This window comes from Rissa tridactyla, chromosome 5 (assembly GCF_028500815.1).
Source record: "Rissa tridactyla isolate bRisTri1 chromosome 5, bRisTri1.patW.cur.20221130, whole genome shotgun sequence".
Classification (NCBI taxonomy): Eukaryota; Metazoa; Chordata; class Aves; order Charadriiformes; family Laridae; genus Rissa; species Rissa tridactyla.
The window spans coordinates 70,950,476-70,972,998 of record NC_071470.1 but is presented as its reverse complement, the minus strand read 5'-3'; the positions used below and the strand labels follow the sequence as shown (position 1 = coordinate 70,972,998).

The window sequence follows — 22,523 nt, the reverse complement described above, 5'->3', positions numbered from 1 at the left end:
GGGCAGCCTGGCAAGGTGCTGCCCCGCGATTGGCTCGGGCACCCGCGGGCCGAGCCGCCATTGGCCCACGCCGGGCGGGAGGGCGCCCTCGATTGGTGGGCCTACCTGCCGGCGGCGGATCGTGGAGGTGGTGGTTCGGGCGCGGATTGGGCAGAGCCACGCATGCTGCGCCTGGATTGGCTGAGGCAGAACGGCGGCACCTGCTCCTCGGCGTCCGCATCCCCGGTGTCGGCGGTGCGCATGCGCGGCCGGTGATGCCCAGGGAACGGCAGCCAGGCTCGGCTAGCGGGGATCGCGCCGCCGGTAATCTGCCCGCCGCGGGGAGGGGTGCGCTGGGGTGGGGGCCGCTCGTCGGCCGCTCTCTGCGCTGCGGTGTTTGATAACTAGGGCGGGGAGTGTATGTGGGGGAGTGGCGGCCACCCGGGCCCGCGGCGGTGGGAGGGTGCGTGGTGGTCCCCCGCAGCGCCCGTCCTGTCTCCGGCGCTCGGTGTGTGGCGGCTGGGGGGAGGTCGGACCCCTCCCGGCCGGCGGCGGGGCTCCTGGGGGTGGGTTTCGGAGGGATGAGCAGCTGGGGGGGTGGGTTGCGGGTCCGGCCCAGCCCCTGAGGGGAGACGCCGCGCCTGAGGAGAGAGCGGAGGGGAGAGCCTGAGGAGAGGAGGGCCGCCTCGCCTGAGGAACGTGGCCGCCAGGACTACAGGCGGTTGTGAGGCCGGGGCAGCCAGTTGGCCTTGCGGTGGTCGTTGTGTAGGAACTCCAGGGTGCTTTTCACGGAGCTGGATGCTGTCTTTGGTCAGGTTGATGGCCACACTGCTCTGTGGGGGAGGAGTAAGGCAGCACGTGGTTATGGATGGAGGAAGGGTTTTGGGGGAAAAACACCGCTTTCCATTGCCCTGGGTGGAATTGGTATTTTGGTATAGGAAAAGCCCATGTATTGGTACTGGATGCAGGAGCTTTAGCCCCCTGAGTGAGAAAGGCTGTTAGTGGCAGTCTTACTCTCTGCTTGAGAATGCAGAACTCTGACAGTTTTATGACAGTTTTATGAAAAAGGCACGGCCCTCTCTAAAGTCCAAGGAAAAGTCAGTGATCACAGGGTTGGAAGGGACCTTTGGAGATCATCTAGTCCAACTTCCCTGCCAGAGCAGGGTCACAAAGATGTTGGTAGGACTCAAACTCCAAACCCTCTGGGCCACTGTCAAATGGCCTGACCTCTCGGCTACGGGGACCCCACCAAAACATTGGTGGTTAGCAGAGGATGGTTAATAATCTAAAAGATCCCGACCTCTATTTAATTCTGCATCAAATGGAGTAACAATGCCATTAATTTAATGGCACATGTAGAATATCTAAAAGACCATGGTGCAGTGGTCTGAAGATTGATGTACTTGCACTGTGCAACCATCTGTGGAAATCAAATCATTCAGGTGGGAAGAGACCCCAGGAGGTCTCTGCTCCAGCCTGCTGCTCATGGCAGGGTCAGCTCTGAGGCCTGTTCAGGTTGCTCAGAGCTTTATTCTATTGGTCTTGGAAAACACCAAGGACTGAGGCTAGCCAGCCTGTACCACAGCTTGCCTGTCCTCATGGGGGAAAAAAATTCTAATATCCAGTCAGAATATTCTTTCAGTTTATGCCTGTTGTCTTTCATAAATACTAGTATGTGTCTCAGAAATGGTGGATTGTTTCTTTAGGTGCAATATTACGCTGATGTTGCAGCACTGTTGCTGGTCCCAAGAGTATGCTTTACTATAGTACTGCTGGCTCAAATGTCTCTTCTGATGTGTAGATGGGCTGTAGTTACCGATGTTCCCGGCGCAAAGAGTGACCAAGCTACACAAAAATTCAGTTTAAAATCGCAGGTCTGAAGTTACATATATTAAACATATTGACAATTCTGTCATGGAGAGAAAGCTGAATATAAGCTGCCCATCCCAAAAGGAATGATTGTGAATCCCGTTTTGGAGGTGTAATTATTATTGGATAAACTTCTTTGACTCAGCTTCTATGATTACAGCTTTTCAAACTGAAGAACGGCTATCCTGTTCTCTCATGGGTCATACTACAGCTATATTGCATTCCTAATTGAAGATGCTGTCAAGATGTATGGTTTTGTAATTACATATTTGCTGTAGCCCCCTGAAAGATGGTTTGGAAGTCACTGGTCTTTGACGTTTGGGCCAAGACTGCTCATAAGTGTGTTATGTGTTTGTGTGAGTGCTGTAGGCTAGGATAACTTGTTTTGTTCTGCTGAGGAACTTTTAACCGTGGGGATCCTTTTGGCCTGTTTTTATGGTCACCTTGAGGAAAGAATAAGAAAAGCTTTCCGTAGGTTTTCATGTGCTAATTAGGAAAGTTCAGTAGGTTTTAAAGACAATTAAATGCATAGTGTGAAGTTCTATTTTGAGACTAGAAACTCTTTGACTTAGTTTAAAGATTTATTTTGCATTCTAAGGCCGTAGTGCTGGCAGAATTCACAAAAGTCAAAGATGTAATGGTCTTGTTTAAAACAGTCTTTGCCTGGCAATTGAGCAATAACTGTAATTGTTCTTGATAACATATTTCAGTGTTTCTGGTCTTATTTAGAAAGTGTGTCAAAAGGTCAAAAAAGTGTGTGTTCCCTTTTTGAAGGGAAAAGTAATAGATGTAATTGAAGACTGAATGAAATTAGGAATGTCCTAGGCTAGATTCAAGGAGTAGCGATGAGGCTTAGCATGAATGAAAGGAAAAAGCTTAACACGTTGAAAGCGTCAGGAGTTCTTTTAAAAGGGAACTGTGTGGAAAGGTGAGTATTAGTCTGATTTCTTGGATGGCCTTGCTAGTCTATGTATGGAACAGAAGTGGATGGGGCTAATTACAGGAAAATTACAGCTATATAAGTGAAAGGCATTTTGGATCATAGGCAAAACACACTGTGTTGACAAAGAAAGATGTATCTCTTCATCTGCTTTAGGAGAGGAAGAGGAGACCACCTGCGTGACAAACTACTAAAGTAAGGTAGTGAAGTTTTATGGTAAAAAAGCAAGTCTAATACCTGAGTAATATAAGCCACTTTAGTTAAGAACTAAGGAGTCCCAGAAGGTATTGATAGGAAATTCTTCAACAGTTTGTGCTAATATGATGATTAAGAACATGGGATGATTGAGATGGGGGTGGTAAAACTGAGTGTGGTAGCCTCCAGACAAAGATGTTCAAACACTGTAAGATAGAGTATTTGCGTGCGTGTCCTGGTTTGAAGCAGAACAAAACCAATTTTCTTTTCAGTCATTTTACTTTTCTGTTAAGTCTCTTCTGACTGACTGTACTCTCCAAAATTAATTATATGTTTTTCAGACACTGTCTGCTTCTGGCAGTGGTAATGTCTGATGCTTATAGTTAATGCCAAGGAATGGTATGCAGAGAGGCTCTTGCTTATACTTCTTGCTCTAACAGCCAAGGTCAGCTCACTTTGCTGTGTACCAAGTTGGAGGGTCAGAAGTAGAAGAGTGTAGAGGGCTTGCACCTGTGGGGAGGAGCAGACAGGGCAGGTGACCCAAACTTGGCCAACAGGGTATTCCATCCCATCTGCCTCCTGCTCAGTATAAAAGCTGAGGGATCAAAGGGGTCAGCCTCTCTCTTCAGTGGCCGGCATCCGAGGAGGCCTCTGTCTGTCTGCCTTTGGTCCCAATCCCTGTGTTTCTGACTCCAGTTCCCATCTGCTGCTGAGCCCAGTCCCTGTGCTGGCCAGTGGTGTGATTATCATCCTGGGAGCTCGATGTTGGTTTTGTATATATTTGTGTACACTTCATTATTTTCTTATTAATATTATTAGCTTTTCTTTTTATTGTTAATATTTCATTAAAAGCTGGCTTATGTTTTTTTTCCCAACCCATAAGTCTCTCCCTTATTCTCTCTCCCTTCCCTTTCTGGGAAGGAAGAGGGTTAATAGAAAACATCTGTCATTCATTTAGTGGCCAACCCAGCCTAAACTGCAACAGTAAGATAAACTGAATGACTTTAAATCATCAGGTCAAGATTATTTTAAGGTCTAGAATTGGCCAAGGAGGTCTATGAATTACAGCATCTGTAGTTTTTACTTAAAATTAAAGAGCGACAAAGTAGTAAAATTTGCAGATAACTTTTGAGATATATCACTGTGTTAATAACTGAGAAAAGAGGGAACCATAGACTTGCCATCCCCAAGCAAAATACACAGCAGGGTGAAAAGTCCTGCAAAGAATGGTATGGATTGTGGATAATAGTGGGGGAGAAAAAAAAGAATGGTAACATAATTAATGTAGTTTTGTGGAAAATAGGTGTTTGTCACAAGAAGGGAGACTTTTGATGATTTCCTAATATTGACATAGTACTAATATGTGAAACACTTCTTTATGAAACTTCTGGGTTTTGGCTCTAAATATAATTAATGCACTCAATATTAAATTAATAGATCTTAAAAGGAATAAGGAAAAAATAGTTTGTTTTCTTTTTGGACACTTGTAGTACGGTCATACTGGGATGAGGTTTTTTTAGCCCTGATACTATTTGGTCTCTATATGTGTTGGTTGATAGAACTTGCAAATGTTATGAATTGAATGATAAATTGGTGCAATTCTAATGTTTCTGTTGCTTAGCAAGAAAGAAAGAGACTCACGCTTCCAGTATAAGGTTGCTTGAATTGCTGCGATATTTAGGGTTGTAGTGGTAAACAATTTAATCTCTAGAGAGCGATGATATAACTAAGAGCGTGACTGCTTTCTCAGGCACAGAAAGCACCTCTGTAGCAGAATATTTATTATGGTAGTAATGGCTAAAAGTAATGCAAGGTTTGAAAATGTCTTACAATAGCAAACTAAATATCAGTAATTGTCTTTCTTTTTAAACTTACTGTGGATAGACGTTAATAAGAACCAAAGGATAAATACCTGTGCAGTGATATCTAGAATCTGCCTTCCATTTCCAAATCCAGACAAAAACAAATTCATAAAGAAGCATTTTTGGCAAGACTGTTGAGGAAACTTGCATAGGCATGTGCTTGATACTACAGTGCTCCAAAGCAGTGGGTACTCTAACATTAAACTGGATTTGTATGTATTGCAGTTGTGAAGCAAAACCACCTGGGCAGCAATCTTTTTCTGTGTTGCAGCAGATTAGATTGAGAGGCTGGTGTAGTTATCTGATGTTGACATTTATACTTACACAGATTAAAGATTTTCAAGTTTCCCTGAAATTGGAAAGATATTTGCATTTAAGATTAAACTTTTGTGTTTATTGGATAATTTCTGAAACAATCTTATGCTTTCTTCAGATGCTTAGAGCTGGAGTTGATATAAACTCTGCACTCATCCAAATGTAGACAGTGGCAGAAGAGCCAAAACAATTGAGTAGTTCTGGCAGTGGATAATAATATGTCCTAAATCTATCAATTTTATTTTCCCTAATGAAAGGGATGTTACTTTTTGCTACACTTTAGAGACTGATTCAGTTTGATTACTTGTTCAGATTGTTAAGGAATGAGAAAAATAAAAGCAGTCTTACTTAATTCTTAAAAATGTATATATACAACAGTCAAATTCTTGCTAGATTTGTGGCCTGGCAAGATAAGGGAACAGGCTACAAGCACTGGGACAACATGAAGGGAAAAAGAGTCTGAGTCAGGGCTGTGTAGTAAGAAATTGTTCAAATTAAGGTATAGCACCTTATTAAAATTCTGTAGAGACAATACTTTATGATCTTTATTTCTTATTATTTTAATGTGTTTTTTTTCTGTTGAGGTAAAATGTGGGGTAACATTGGAATAGTATTGATAGTATCCTTGCAACAATATTTAAAATTTAAAACTTTCAGTTCTTCAGATAAGGAGGATGCACTTCCAGTGGGACTGGCTGTGCTTGGGTGTCCTGATAATTAACTCAGTGACTGCAGAAATTGAAAATGAAGAAACTCTGGACGCAGATGTTGAAGCGGAGGATTTCGACAAGCAGTCTCAAGAACCTAATGTTGGCAGAGATAAATCTTCCTTAGAGGTAAGACTACAGAAGTCTTTAGTTAAAGCTTGCTTAATTACAAGGCACATAGTTACCACTAGTAGATAAATTGGTGGACAAACGCATTTTAAAAAGACCAGGTTAATACGGAGTTGACAGCTGAGGGAGTGTCAAACCCACCAGTCTGAGTTTTTCAGTTGCTGTATGTGACACACAGGACAAGCTTAATAAATGATTCTGCTATGCCAAAGTATAAAGTCAGGTCTCCTGCCTCTAGTGGATAGTCATGAAGAAGGTTTTGCTAGTCTGTGCTTCAATCTAGATGTAGAACTTTTTATTGCAAGTCGTAACATGCCATTTCTAAGAAGAAAACAGAAAACATCTTGGTCTTACTGAGGTTTTGACTTCAGACCAGTTTCTCGATTTCATCAGTCACAGCTGCCTTTTGACACTGTCTTTATTCTCAGAAAATCTTTTTACATTTGTTATGCTGTCCTTCATAATAGATGTGGGCGATACTCAAATTATTTTTTCAACTTTTTACTGTGTGGCCCAACTGTAATGTGCAAAGTAGATAGAAAAACAGAATGGAAAACATGTATAGAAAGAAGTAGGGAGAAAGCAGAGAACTGTTGCAAGTTCAGTAAATTTTCTGGGGTTTTATTGCACGTAAGATGTGTAACAGTACTTTAGTTATGAGCTTTGAACACAGGAAGCAGTTTTTAAAATTCACAGATGTAAAATTGTTCACTGTTAGAGGGATGTGCCCAAACTGTAGAAATAAGAGGGGCACGCGGGAGCAGGGAAAGGTGTTTCATGCTGCTAGATGTTTCTACTGAACAAAATCTGGTGGTCTGTCTGGATGGGCTGCTTCTTGGAGATATGATAGTGTATTTCAAACGAAAAAATGTAATTTATGCTAGACCATGTGTCTGTACATGTCTTTTTAGGTTGTGTACCAGACTCCAAAGCCAACTGGGGAAGTGTATTTTACAGAAACCTTTGATGGAGAATTTTCTGGGTAAGTTTATGCCTTAAAATGATAAACTTTTATTTTTAGCAGTTTAACTTATAGTGGCAGGACTTACTTTGTATTGATTTGTCTGCTAGTATCTTTATAAAAATTAATTTTTACAGGGGTTAGAATTGGGAAGGCTGGTAATGCTTGCTCCAAATACATCATAATGTTAAGCCAGACAGTTAATATTTCAGGTATGTTGCTGTTTTTTGTGTTTTAAGGAAGTTTTTAATAAACTCTGGGTTTATGGACATTAAGAAAAATAATATAATTTAAAGATTTAGCCAGTTGAGTTTAACTAGCTGCAAGGTGAAGTGCATAGCCATTACACTGCAGTAGCAAACTTTCTTCCTCTTCATGTGCACTTAGGTATGCGTAAGAAGACAGAGCCTTCAGCATTATAGATAAAACCTTTATTGGGGAAGCCTTTTTTTTTAGCAATTTTTTATTGATTTATTGTATTGCTTCCCATACTCAATAAGAATTAAATATTTTTGAGACTGCTGATGTGTTCCTAAGTAGTTTCACCTTAGTGCATTGGTATTTTAAAAAAATCTTCGGGTTTATCTCAAAAATTCTTAAGCCAGACGTTTTTGTCTTGTCTGTATCTTGTAAGTTTTCTTCCATCAGTAGGGCAGTGTAAGGTGTAAGTGCTACTGGGTGACTTGTGTTGCTCAATGAAAAGCTGTGTATTGTGAGCTATAGTCAGTTGCCACCAATGCACTGTCAATAAGAGTCAATATAATATATTACTTTCTATTTCTGGAGAAGACTTCCTACTTTTAGTTGGAAAACAACTTAGTTTTCAGTTGTCTTTTCTAGCTCAGCTATAAAGGATGTAGAATACCAAGGAAAACAAATGAGTACCAGGTAAAAGTGGTCTGTGTGATCACTGACTTTTCGTTTTTGTATCAAGCTGAGTTAGCATATTGTCACGCTCAAGTTAAATAAGCGTGCATCCAGGTAGGATCTGTGAATGCAGTAGAAATCTCTTTAGTAAGAGCTGGTGTGATGAGTTGTTAAGAGTACTTTCTTGCTATGAGAAAGGGTTTTAAAATGTGAAGGTAAGTCTTTCATTTTTAGTGACAAATCAGGTCTTGTTATTGGTGTTTTTTTTTTTCCTGTACGCTTTGCTGTTGAACAAGAGCTGTCTCTTGATTTGTAAAGAATTACAAAAAAGGGTGTTTTCATACGTTACTAAAGTTGATGGAATAAAATACAACTCTGTGAAAAGCAAGACAGAGGTGAAAGGAGATGCAATATGATATGTTCATTATGGTAGAATTTAAAGCTGCCTATTTTTTTTTACTTCCTGTGAGAGGATTGAGATCCACCTGCTGTAGGAGTGAGGTTATACCATCATAAAAGATGTGTGTCTATTGAGGATGCACAATTTAAAATGTAAACAAAGTAGCATGGTAGCAGGCACCAGTAACTTTTATAAGAGTCATCTTGCTCCCTTTTTCCAGTTGTTTCTAAACTGTTCTATTCTGTAGAGTTACAGGGAATTTCAGGCCACTGAACATTAATCTGTCATTACTCACATTACAGTCTTTCATATTTTCTTATTTTTGTTACATATTTAGACCAAGTGTAGAAGGAAAATACCTAACAAGCTCCTGTCTTCAGTGTATCGCTTGTCTTAATCACTTGTCACTTCTAAATGTTAGGAAGCGCAATACAAAAGCGGTTCCAATGATGACAGGAAAATGATTAAATAGAAGAGGTGATAGTGATTGTTAAAAAAGCAAAAACCAAAACCCAAACAACTGAAAACCTTGCTTAACAAATGCAAAAACTTAACTGGAACACTTGAATAATATCATTCCTCCCAATTTCTAGCTTTGAGATCTGTTCAAAGATTAGTTTGTCTTCCTACTAAACTTAATATTCAAAGCTTTAGCTACAATGCTCAGAATGTTTTTGATCTAGCTGTACATAATTTACATAAGAATAACAAGTATGGAACTAAGATGTATGAGAAAGTAAGCAGTGTGTTGCCTTTCTTTCCTAAAACTGGAGAGAAGAGACACATAAATTGACTAGGTAAATCACCAGAATAGAGTTGCTTTTTTAAGAATAGACCTTGAAAATCTTGTGCATGGCTTGTGGAGATGTATTATTTCTTCATTGGTCTTTCTCCTGATAGATGAGGGATCTAGTTTGCCATTCATACTGTGAAGCTTTTCTGTTAACAGTGAACAAATCTGGCTGAAACTCAAGCAGAAAAGATAAAGTATTCATCCCTGAAATACTCCATGCAGAGGATTGTTCAGAATGAATGAAAATAGTTCTTTACAGAATTAATTATGAGAATGTAGTATTGTAGTTGATACAATGAAGAGTTCAGTGACAATGTTGGCTTAAGATATTCCTGTGCATGGCTCAAGATAGAACCACTGTATGACCAGATGAGGGTGGATTGCCCTTTTTTTTCCTTCTTTTTTCTTTTTTTTCCTCCTTCAAATGAACACTTTGTGTGTAGGGTACATGCATATCTTTTTTGTAACCTCAATTTGATAAGCTGAGTTTGCCTTATTTATAGTATCAAGGAGATCAGGAGTTTGTTTGCCCTGTTGGGATTCCCTTTGTGCAATACATTTGGAATCTGTTAAGCGCATGATTGCATTTGTCGTTTGGACGCTTGTACCTCTTCCCTTCCTTCTCTGCTATCCATGTGTAATGTTGCTATCAGATGGTATTGTGGTTTCTTTGGGTGATTTTTTTCCTTTCGTTGTCATATTGAAGGTTTTGCATTTGAACCTTGCTATTTGCCATGTATCTTTGACATTCTGTGCTTATGTAATATTCTAACATTCTACCAAACTCAGGTTGTGTATAAAACTGAAGTTTATTCAGAATATTTAAATTACTTTAGAGCTATAATTGTCTATTCATTTACATTCTTAGGGAGTATTTTGAAATGCTATATTAGACTAAACTATTTTAATTTTTCTTTTCATGTTCTTTGAACGACGCAAAGTTCCATGACTGTCAAAATCATTATCACAGGTTCACAGCCTAGAAGCAAAAGCTGTTTTTCCTTTGCTTGTTAAATATTACAGCTTTCTGTAGCTAGTGAAATGACTACTACACTTCTTGTTTTAGGTGGGTGTTGTCTAAAACCAAGAAAGAAGACACAGATGATAACATTGCTAAATATGATGGTAAGTGGGTTTTGGTTTTAATGTTTACTTCCACTCTATAGTTTCTGATGTTCTGTTGTTCTTTGGGAAATAACTACCCCTTACACTGAACTGGACTTTGAAAACCTAGATGACGTAAGTCAAAAATATGTTAGTTTGTATAATGACTGTTGCCCTGAAACTGAGATCTGAAATGTTGCTCATTGGGTTACTTAGCATGAAGTTAATTTTTTTTTATCTTCCCAACAATCTATTGGAATGAAGGATACTAGAGTACCCTCTGGCATCTGAATATTCAGTATTGATTATTTATGACTAGTGCTTCTTGAGAACTACCTTCTCTGAAATCACATCAGAGAGGTTTACCAGTTCAATATCAGTAGTTAAACACATTTTTAAAGCAATAAGTTCCATGTTGCTGCATCTGTCCTACCGATTCATGGGCTGATCTCCCAGACTAGCTTCTGAAACAAAAAAGTTGAGCTGAATGATGTTTTTCTTTAAAATACTTTTTCAGATTGTCTGTGCTTGAATGTAGGGTTCTCCAGTGGTTCTTGTATAGTTTATTCTACAGTAGTCTAAAAAAAATGGAAAATAATAATGAAAAAGTTGGTTTGATGGTTTTTATCATTGGGGTTTGCACTTGACTTATAAATTCCTAGGCTGGAATTGCCTGCCTGGATATAATTTTAAATTGTTGACAGATATGTGATCTGTGGCAGTAATTTTGTAACCTCAATTTATTTCACTCAGGAGAAAGTGAGGAGAACAGAAAATGTTTCTCCTGCAAAAGAAAAGTATTTGCTACTGCTCTTATGTCAAATGAAAACAATGTTAATAGAAAGTGGTAAGCATAGTAACTTGTAGGACTTTGGTGTTCACAACAGTACAGAACAGATGTTTTTAGGTTTAGCAGTTACCAGAAATAACTGGTAAAAATAAAGAAGTTGCAGAGGAGATATCCATACAGACGAGATGCTTAGAAGAACTGACATCTCTCTGATTACTTAGCCTCATATTAAGTAGAAATTGTCTCTAATGTCAAAACAGTTATGTTTGCTTACAGACACCCAGGCAATTCAACATTTAACAAAGTCTGTAGTGAAATTTCCAATTTAATTTTTTTGTGTGTCTTGTTGTTTTGACTGACGTTATTCCTTGGTCTTAGTTTCCAGGAAGGAACACTATTGAAGATGAGGGAATTTTCCTACCTCTTGTTTAGCAGACTAGAAGAAACTTGTATGTTGACATACATATCTGCCCTTTCTTAATGACCTTTCACAAATCACATTTCAGTTAAATAAAAGTAAATAGCTGTTTCATTTGGATTTCAGTTTGAGTCTTCTCTAAAATACATGCTGAAGAACTCATTATGTTTTCTTCCTTTTGTATGTGTTGACACAGACTTTTTTTCAACATTACAGTGAATTGTAAAAGTAGTCTTTCTAAAGTGTTCATTCCTGGAAAAAAAATCGGTGAATCTTGTGCTGCTAATCTCTGAGAAAATATAACTGCCCTTTTAGAAATCTTGTTCTTTGGATATTGCCCACATGTGTAATCAACGGTATTTTTTCCAAACGCGGAGAATTTACAATTATATAATCTATAATTTTTAAAGCTGTAGGCTTGTCTTTAAGATGAAATCTGATAATTCTTTTAAAGACTTTGGGAGGGGCAGGGGGAAGCTTCATCTCCCACGTGATTAGATTTGACCTGAAAGATTCTCATTCTGTACAAGCAGGAGGGGAAGAACCATGCAGGTATCTAGCTTACGCAGTGCCTTGAGACTAATGTTTTTTATGTGGTGATGGTAGGAACAAATCTAAAATCTGGAGAAATACTTTGTTCCTCTAGGCACTGTGGGATACCACAAGCTAAAGATACAGATCTACAATATTAAAGTTTTCTTGGAGATTCCTGTAATATTGGAGAAGAGCAAGGAATAACGTGTGCTTTACACATGTGCTATCTTTCAAATATCGAAAGCTAGCATTATCTTAATTAGCTAGAACAAATACCTTTTTGTTGAAACGGGAAACTGGGCTTTTCTATATAGAGCTATGATTTCTATATAGAGCTACCTAAAGAGTAGGCATCTCTTTAACTATCTGCCGATTTCTTAAGGCTGAATTGGATTTTTACAATAAAATTCATTAAATATGAACAGAGCATTGAAACAGTCTCTGTAGTAGCAATGGAAGCTTTAGGCTTGAATAAAATATCTAAAATGTATTGATTCTTGCATACAATATTGCAATTAAACAGAAATCCATATTCACACATGCTACAGGTTTGTGCAATAAACTTAATTAAGTTTTGTGATGTAAAAACATTTTTTTTATTACATGTGTACATTTTCCTATTCAATTTCACTGGTTTAGGGTGGATTATGGTAAGGATGGGATTCTTTCCTACTTTGGAGTCCATGGCTACTACTATTTCCTACTTTTGAGTCCATAAAACTCAAACTTTGATAATTTTCTTTCTTTTGGCTATAACAGTTATGAAACTGGGATTTTTACTGCTGTAGAAACAGTTACTTGGGGAAAGAAAAAAGAAATAGCTTGTCACTTCTTGTTGTTACAATTACTTGCATTCTTTTTCCCTAAGGTTTCTTTCCTTCTTGCTGTCTGAGCCAGGACATTGGGTTAGATGGATCGTTGGCATGACACAGTTTTTATTTTACCAACTAACTGTGGAGCTGGAATTCTAGTGGTTTCTAATTCTTGAAAAGTGCTGGTTAAAAGATTCTGTCACTGATTTAATAGAAAGATGTGAGCAGCAAATTTGTGTAGCATGAATTTTATTTTATTTTATTTTGTATTTGAGTGCTGTAGAGTAGTTAGTTCGGGGAAGTGCAAGCTGGACTTGAGTAATGTTTTGCATCCACGGTAGAATTACCAGTAATGAATTGGATGATTATTGTTTAACTTCTTTGCATCATATGTCAAGATTTCTTCCCTGCTTTGGCACCTAGTCCTTATTGGCTGTTAACTCTTTGCTTTCAACAAGGCTATGATTTCTTTACTTCAGCCTACGTTTTTTTTTTAAAGACACTGTCTGTGTGTTTTAGGAAGATGGGAAGTAGAAGAGCTGAAAGAAAACACAGTGCCTGGAGACAGAGGATTAGTGTTAAAATCGGTGGCAAAGCATCATGCAATATCAGCTATGCTAACAAAAGCATTTATTTTTGATAATAAACCTTTGATTGTTCAGTAAGTAATCCCTCAGATTTTTTACTTACTATTTATTATTATTAAAATCTTTAAGTCGGGAAAGTAATGTGAATCCCTGTAGAAAAATACTGACTTCCACATAGCGTTGACCTATCTTATCCAGAGTTATCAAAACTGTAAGTATGAATGATTTAATAATCAAGTAAGATTGTAGTACGAGTGTTAAAAAGTGATATTTAAACTCTTGTGAAATATTTTTGGACAGAAATGTGATATTTTACAAGATTGCTGAAAAAGCTAATTAATTTTCAGTCTTACTCTAAAAGAGCTAAATCGTATGTAGTTTGAGTACAGTGTTTTTCCACTTACAGAATACTTCTGTATAGCTTCGTAAAACCAACTTGAATCTTGAATGTACTATAGCAACATTAGTGATGAGGTGCACTGTGGCAATTTGGCTACTTTTCTATGATATTCAGATTTGCTTTGTTGTACTTAACAGACATATCCAGATAAATCCTCTGGCTGAATTCAGCCTGTCATATGGGCAGTTTCAGAGACAGCACAAACTTTTTAGAACTCTTGGCCATTTGTGCTTCACTTTGATGTTTGCACGTTGGTCGATACCACCTTGAAACTTTTCTTACTGGCGATACCAACTGTAGCAATTGCTACCATGGAGTTTTTTGACTGACATCACTGCTATATTAGCTTGTGTGGAAATCAAAACCTTTTTGGTCATGTACAAGTGTTTTGACAGTAGTGACTAATACACAGCCGTAATGTAGTCATAATTAGAACTGCAGATAGAACTTAATTTGTATTTGTCTGATACTTGGAATGTTTTTTTTAACTTGTTCTTTGTCCAGGTATGAAGTGAATTTTCAAGAAGGCATTGACTGTGGTGGTGCATATATTAAACTTCTCTCTAGTAGTGATGACTTGAATCTGGTATGTCCTCTTACTTAACTATTGCTATCGGTTGTTCATTTGAGGAACGCATAATTGTTCATGTGAAATGTCAATAAGCAATTAATTCCTAATGCATCCTAAATTCTTAAAATATTCCTAAATGTTTAAACAGAAGATTGGGCAAGAGAATAATATGCATATAGTTGATTATATATACACAAAACCTTTGGAGTTATTCTTCTTATAATTTCCATTTATTTTAATAAAACTTATAGGTAGTCCAAAACTTAAAGTAAACTACTAAGATCTGTATTGACACAAGAAATCTCCAAATAGGAATTTCAGAAGGTTAGAATGACCAGTTTGCTGTGATAAATATACTCCTCTTAGCTCTGCACGAGTGATGTCCTATATCCAGGACAAAGGACTCTTGTATCTGTTTAGTCTGACGTTCTGCAATAATAGAAGCCATAGAATCTCAATGTCTAACTTGTGGAACACGGTTGGGTTTTCTTACTACATGGCATCTTAGAAAGGGCTGTGACTTGGATTTAAAAACTGAAAGTGTTGGAGAATCTCTGTTCCCAGGAAAAGGTCTGAATGATCAGGTGTGGAAAAAAAGTGCCTTAGTATATTGGACCATTTTGTAGATTGTTTCTCAATATGTTGATGTAAGCTTGTCTGCAAAACTCTTTATTACTATGCCAATGCAATCAGGTATTTCTTGCTTAAAATCCTGTTCTGGCACATGAACTGGTTGTTGCCACTTTTAGTATTTCTGCCAGTACGCTGGGGTGTAGATATAAGCTGTCTAGCCTCTGAGGGAGGTTATTTTAGCAACTTTTTTTTCCTCTATGTTAACAACTGGCAGTGAATCGTGGCCTAGGATCTTGTGCAATTCAAATGTTGTGAAGGGATAAGTGTACTTAAAATTCTGACGTAGGTTGCTGTGGCCACTTAAAGGCTGACTGCTCTAACCGCTACAGGTTTGTGGCTAATTGATGTTGTTGAGCCCACATTCAGTAGTATAGTGACAAGTTTGCAAGACAATCACAGTTACAACCTGTATAGGCTATAGAATTTGTTGGGTTTGAGATGCATTAGGCTATACTATTTGTTCACCAAGACTTGGTGAGCTAGAAAGGCAAGCTCAGGGAAAAAACAGTAGGGAACAGTCTGGAAAAAAACTTTAATAAGAGTGTGGGCAGAATTCATCATTTCCTCTCTGTGTAAGATTTTTCATCTGTGCTTTTATCCCTGAGAGGTCTGTGCTTACTGCTGCCTCTGTGACCCATGAGGCCATAACCTCGACTTTCAAGTACTGAGGAGAACAGAGGTGAAGTGTGGTGCCCGCTGTATGTGCAAAATGAAGAGGAGATTGCTCAGGACAGGCTCAAGCCATTGCTTGACCTGACCTGCAAACCAGTGGTCAGGAAGAGTCACTTAACAGTGGGACTCTTAATGAGATACAAGGATAATACGTACCTCTGAAAGAGGCAACACACATAAGTTGCTTGTAAGCATTTTTAAGCTGTATTAATAAAAGTTTTAGTGCAACTTCTAATGCTCTTCTTTTTTTCCTAAAGTTTATATGCCAGCATGTGTTCTATGCTCAAGTAACCTGAGTACCAATAGATAAGTAGTAAAAGTACAGACCGCAGGAAAGGAAGTAGAGGCATGGCATCTTTCATAATGGAAAAATGTGTAAATGATAGTAAAACTGAAAAGTTTTCACATTTTAAAAGAAGGCTTGAGACCAAGATACTCAGCTCAATTACACGTGAAACTGTAATTCTCCAGTATTTGTTACCTTATTAGAAGGTAAAGCAGAAGATGGCAAATGCAAAATCTGCCTGGTTATGGCCTGGCTCACAACTCATTCTGTACTGTTTTTGGAGTTTCACTGTGTGTGATGAGGTGACTTAAATGAGTCAATGTTCTCTCTGTCTTGTTTTTTAACTTTAAAATTGGACATGTCTCAATGCTGTATATATACTTATTGCTATTAGAATAGTCAGTTAATTATCGTTAATTCTTAGCAGTGACATTTTCCTAAGACTGTTGAATGTTGTAAAAGGGACCAGACTTAAAATACACGCACTTGTGTAGTGCATAAAGTGAAGATGTTTTACTTTGCGTTCAAAATATTTAAAAATACAGACTCATTTCAAACAATACATTTATGTCAGATTATATATTTCATGAAGAAAACTTCCAGGAATCAAGTGGACTTCTTCCTTCAAGCACTTGCTTATGAATACAAGGCAGCATGTTACTGGATATTCCAAATACAAAAATCGTATAAATAGTTGAAAGATACTGACATATCTCAAGAGTTTACTGCAACATACTCTGAAGAAGAGTAACAATATTTGGTATTTTCAGGGTTGTTTGTTATTTAATATGGAGCAAGAAGGCTGATGAAATACAGGGTAATAATATCCTGGGGTTTTATCTTTATTGAAAAATGAAATTGATGTGAAGAACAGTAATTAGTTCCCTTCCATCTTTTAGTGTAACGTTTGTAGAAGGTTATAGGTATTTGGGTGTTTTGATTTGTGACAGGCTTTTCCACTTAACATAAAGGTAAGGTCTAAACAAATATATTCATCTTCCCTTGAGGAGGCTTATGTGATCTCTATGGTTAGGCCATTCCCTGAGAACAGAGAGCACTCAGCAACTCAAGAGCACTGTTCAGTTCCTTTCGTCACTTACCCTAGCAGTTTTCAGTTGGTTTTTAGAAAAAGGTAACTATGCTGTATGCCACAGCACCCAGAAAAGAAGTACCCAAAATGACTTTGTGAAATGTACAGCATAACACATGCTCAGCTTTCTTGCTTCTACAGGAATACTTTTTTGACAAAACACCTTATACTATTATGTTTGGACCAGATAAATGTGGAGAAGATTACAAACTGCACTTTATCTTCAGACATAAGAATCCTAAAACTGGAGAATATGATGAAAAACATGCAAAACGTCCTGATGTAGACCTAAAAAAATTCTATTTGGACAAGAAGACGCATCTATATACTCTTGGTATTGTTAGATTTTTATAAGTTTAAATTGTAAAGGAGTCTGCTTTTATGTTTGTAATAGTCCATTAATTCTGAGAGGTGGTTGCTTAATGATTCGGGCTTAAATGATTTAAGGCCAGCTCTTAAATGATCTAATGACTGAGCTTAATTGCAGGACATAAAAGTGGCTTTGAAATGTTGCTGTTTAATAATAAATTACTGAAAAAAACGTATCAGCCCTGGCCAGCCTTTAACATGAGGAATTGATTAATACTTTCAGTACTTACCATGATAAAAATACTTGTTAAGGAAGGTACAAAAAAAAACCCACAACTGTCCAGTATTCTAGGAAGGCATCAGAGTTCACAGGAATTCAGTTAAATCTGCAGCGTGCCGCACACAACTCTCCTCCACATGTGAAGAGTTCTCAGTAACCCCTGCACGTGCAGCATGAACAGATGTGTTACCGCATCCTCTGAAGATGAATGAATATGGGCTGGTTTTCATTCATGTGACATCTCTTTACGTACCAGTGAACGGTATAGCAGAGATAAAAGTTTAATGTCTGTGTTCTTTTCCCCCCTTTTTCTAATTCCTGGTGAAGAATAAATAATCAGAGAAGAACCGGGTAATCTGTGGCATACTGCAAATCCAGCAAAGTTGACTGCGCTTTTGAACTTCCATTGAATAATGATGGAAGGCACGTGCAACTGCTGTGCCATGGGCAAACTTAACTGTTCTTTAAAATAAATTACAGTAGTGTGCCATAGCAAACTTGCACTTTTAGATAATTGGCGTAAGTGAAACAAAAAACTATTCTTGTGGTAAAGGAATGTATGTGTTTCTGTGTTTGAGCTGTTCATTAGAAATTATGATTAAAGATACTTAAGCTCAGATTGCATTTATTCTGTTTGTAACTGTTCAAATAGACTCCGTACAGCTGTGTGATTCTAATGTATTATGTGACTGATAACATAAGTTTAAAAATCAGTTCTTTGTATTGCATTTAAAGTGATATGGGGGATTTAAATTTTGCATTTATGGATATTTTAATACTGTTGAAGACTTAGGCTGCAAGGGCTTCATTAGATATTATCAAACTGTCAGTGTAAGACTGTTACTCTGGTTTTCATCACTTATTTTTATAAAAGTGGAATAGTATTTATATTGAATTAATAGTCTTTGCGTTGAGTGGACATTTGAATATACTTGTTAAGCACTTATAAATGTGCTTATTGGTTGTTACAAATGGATCTGGATACAATGTCTGTTACCAAGTCTGACAGTGCTCAGTTCTTTGCCCCTGGCTTCTCAATTACTCACACTTGCTAAAATACTTAAACATTTGAAGATAATTTCCTGTATTCTCAGTCTGGCATTTGAGGGAAATGGCTGTCAGGTTTCAATCAGAGAAAATATTGCTTTGATGATCCTTCAGCTGTGTTACTGACACAGTTCTTGTGTTTCCGTGCTTTCAGGTGTGAAACTGTAGTTTGGTAGCAGAGATGCCTTTTGGGGCAGAGGTTTGTCTTTTATTGCCTGTGTTTTAGAATAAATAAATAAAGCAGAATTTTGACCAAGTGCTAGGTTTATGAAAAAATCTCTTACGTTGTGCTTGGATGTGATTCAGCACTTGAATTTGCTAGAGGTTTCATTTTGGGGGGCCCAATACTGGTCATATATCTCCACAGTAGCAACTTTAAAGTTTTGTGTCCAGATCCAGTACCTGGGTGGGGAGTCTGTCTCCTGCTCTGCTAGTGAGGATCCTCTTTGCTATTATTTGTCTAAGTCTGTGATTATTATATAGATTTTGGTTAAAGATATTTGTAATGTTAATGTTTTCTGTATTTCTTTAATACAAATTTCTTCAATTTAGTGCTAAAACCAGATGATACATTTGAAATGTTAATTGACCAATCGGTTGTCAGTAGAGGAAGTCTTCTTGAGGATATGGTTCCTCCAGTAAACCCTCCCAAAGAAATAGAGGATCCTAGTGAGAAGAAGCCTGAAGATTGGGATGAGAGACCAAAAATATCTGATCCAAATGCTGTTAAACCAGATGACTGGTAAGGAGAACATTTTTATCTGTACGATGCCTTTTATGTGCAGGTTATTAATTTGAAAGATTTAACTGGTTTTATTTTGGTTTTTTGGTAATGACAATTGGGATATGTTTCACTACTAAAAGTGCTAAAGTTTGTAAACATAATTGAGGTGGGTACAAGGATCTGGTCATCTTCTAAGGAAAGAAATAATAGTGCTTTTTGATTATTTTTTTTTTTTTTTTTACCCTTCATGGTTGCAATTAATAACTAACATTACTGTACCTGAAAGATGAGGAAAAAGGTTTTGTGTTTGGTTTGGGGTTTTTTTTCCCCACCATATCATGTTAATTTATATTCAATGATTTCTACTTCCTTCTGTGTGAACTGCTGTTCATACTGCAATTCTAGAAGAGGAAGGAAAAACTTAATGGGAAGACCTGACTGACACCTGCCAGTTGATGGCAGCAATTCCTGGGCTAAGTAGTACTTTGAAACAATGTAAATATCATAGAATCATAGAATTGTTAGGGTTGGAAGGGACCTTAAAGATCATCTAGTTCCAACCCCCCGGCCGTGGGCAGGGACACCTCCCACTAGACCGGGTTGCTCAAAGCCCCTTCCAGCCTGGCCTTGAACACCTCCAGGGATGGGGCATCCACAGCCTCTCTGGGCAACCTGTTCCTGTGCCTCACCACCCTCATGGTGAAGAACTTCTTCCTAACGTCCAGTCTGAATCAACTCATCTCTAGTTTTAATCCATTCCCTCTGGTCCTACCATTACCTGACCTCCTAAAAAGTCCCTCCCCAGCTTTCTTGTAGGCGCCCTTAAGATACTGGTAGGCCGCTGTAAGGTCTCCCTGGAGCCTTCTTTTCTCCAGACTGAACAACCCCAACTCTCTCAGTCTGTCCTCATAGGAGAGGTGCTCCAGCCCTATGATCATCCTCGTGGCCCTTCTCTGGACACGTTCCAGCACGTCGATATCTTTCTTGTAGTAGGGGCTCTAGAACTGGACGCAGTACTCCAGGTGGGATCTCACAAGGGTGGAGTAGAGGGGGAGAATCACCTCCCTCGATCTGCTGGCCACGCTTCTCCTCATGCAGCCCAGGATACGGTTGGCTTTCTGGGCTGCTAGTGCACACTGACGGCTCATGTTGAGCCTCCCGTCCACCAGCACCCCCAGGTCCTTTTCTTCAGGGCTGCTCTCAAGCCAGTCACTGCCCAGCCTATATCGGTGCTTGGGATTGCCCCGACTCAGATGGAGGACCTTGCACTTGGTCTTGTTGAGCTTCATGAGGTTGGCATGGGCCCACCTCTCCAGCCTGTCAAGGTCCCTCTGGATGGCATCCCTTCCCTCCAGCGTGTCAGCCGCCCCACACAACTTGGTGTCGTCAGCAAACTTGCTGAGGGTGCACTCTATGCCACTGTCCATGTCACTGACAAAGGTGTTAAACAAGAGCGGTCCCAGTATTGATCCTTGAGGGACTCCACTTGTCACTGGCCTCCACTTGGACATGGACTCATTGACAGCCACTCTTTGGGTGCGGCTGTCAAGCCAGTTCTTTATCCACTGAATTGTCCATCCATCAAACCCATATTTTATCAGCTTGGAGACCAGGATGTCGTGCGGGACAGTGTCAAAGGCTTTGCTCAGGTCCGGGTAAATGACGTCAGTTGCTCTGCCCTTGTCTATTGATGTTGTGACCTTCTCATAGAAGGCCACCAGGTTTGTCAGGCACGATTTGCCCTTGGTGAAGCCGTGTTGATTGTACCCAGTCACCTCTTCGTTATTCTTCTGCCTCAGCAGTGCCTCCAGGAGGATCTGCTCCATAATCTTACCGGGCACGGAGGTGAGACTGACTGGCCTATAGTTCCCTGGTTCCTCCTTCTTTCCCTTTTTGAAAATGGGGATGATGATTCCCCTTTTCCAGTGAGTGGGGACTTCACCAGACTGCCATGACTTCTGGAATATACAATTCAGATATTTATAAACAGATAATTGGATGTCTGATTCTCATGATTGGTGTGTCTAATTGTGTTGTACCTTTGAAAATCATCCCTTTCTTGCCAGTTACAGTCCTCTGAACAGAACATTGGTTCAATGTCAGGCTGATGTATTTTTCTAACATAAGTCTCTAATTGAAGGGACGAAGATGAGCCTTCCAAAATAGAAGATCCTGATGCTGTTAAGCCTGAGGGATGGCTTGATGATGAACCACAGTATGTTCCAGACCCTAATGCAAAAAAACCAAAGGACTGGTAAGAACTTGATCAAGTGCAGATTGTTAACATGTCTTGTAGATAAACTTGCCTATTCTCCGTGGCAAATTATGAGTTGTGGATCAGAAGTCAATCCAAATCTCATTGCCTTTTGAGGTAGTAAGTTGGAATGTGTAAGGTATGGACAAATACTTGTTGGGTTAGGGGTTGCTTTTAGAAAAACATGAACATGTCAATTGCCTTTTGTTTTCTGAAGGTATAAAAAAAAATATGAAAGACCCCTTTGAAAATGAATTTGCTACAGTGTTAAACCATGGAACAATTCAAGTTGATAATTTGAAATCATCATATAACAGTCTCAAAGCGATCTCTAAGCATCTTATGGAGGAGTGTTTCAAGCTGTCTGCAGATGCAGGAATACAGTTGCTGTGGTAGTTATGAACGTGTGGCCTTTAAAAAAAGTAAAATGTAGCATTCCTTGAAAAAAAAAAGAAAAAAGTGTTTATACTGTTGGCTAAAGTTTTGTGAGTGGGTCAAAATTCTGAGGTTGTTACAGCAAAATGTGTGTGGACCCTAACTTCAGACTGACAGCTAGCGTTCAGACCAGTCCGGTCTCAAATCAGTTGTTTGTAATTTTAATAATATTTTTTTCTGTAGGGATGAAGAAATGGATGGGGAGTGGGAAGCCCCTCAGATCCCTAATCCAAAGTGTGAGACTGCACCTGGCTGTGGACACTGGGTGCGTCCCATGAAGAATAACCCAAAATATAAAGGAAAATGGAAAGCACCTATGATAGATAATCCTAACTATCAGGTAATAGCAATATTGTAGGTCATTGTTAAAAGGTACAGACTTCAACAGAGCAGGCAAATCCAAGTAGTAGATTTATCTAGGGTTTTTTCAAGTATATTTATATTTTAGAATGAGTCTGAGTACCCACACCAAACATTTTGAGCTTTTTTTGTATTTAATTTGCTTTTTTTTTTCTTTATACTGGAAAATAGGCCTCCTGTATTAAAAAGATTTCTCTGTT

At 38.7% G+C, this 22,523-nt stretch overlaps 1 protein-coding gene across 2 annotated transcripts in view; it reads left to right on the top strand.

Moving 5' to 3' along the window:
* Positions 1 to 211: 211 nt before the first annotated feature.
* The window catches only part of CLGN (calmegin), a 30,972-nt gene continuing 8,660 nt past the window's right edge, over positions 212 to 22,523 (top strand). For both annotated transcript variants that reach the window (XM_054203249.1, XM_054203248.1), the window contains exons 1-10: positions 212 to 303; positions 5,818 to 5,996; positions 6,908 to 6,978; positions 10,084 to 10,142; positions 13,195 to 13,336; positions 14,167 to 14,248; positions 17,056 to 17,248; positions 19,103 to 19,292; positions 21,415 to 21,528; positions 22,147 to 22,303. In XM_054203249.1, coding sequence (XP_054059224.1) covers positions 255 to 303; positions 5,818 to 5,996; positions 6,908 to 6,978; positions 10,084 to 10,142; positions 13,195 to 13,336; positions 14,167 to 14,248; positions 17,056 to 17,248; positions 19,103 to 19,292; positions 21,415 to 21,528; positions 22,147 to 22,303 — 1,236 coding nt within the window. In that variant the 5' untranslated portion in view covers positions 212 to 254. The remainder of the gene's footprint in view (positions 304 to 5,817; positions 5,997 to 6,907; positions 6,979 to 10,083; positions 10,143 to 13,194; positions 13,337 to 14,166; positions 14,249 to 17,055; positions 17,249 to 19,102; positions 19,293 to 21,414; positions 21,529 to 22,146; positions 22,304 to 22,523) is intronic.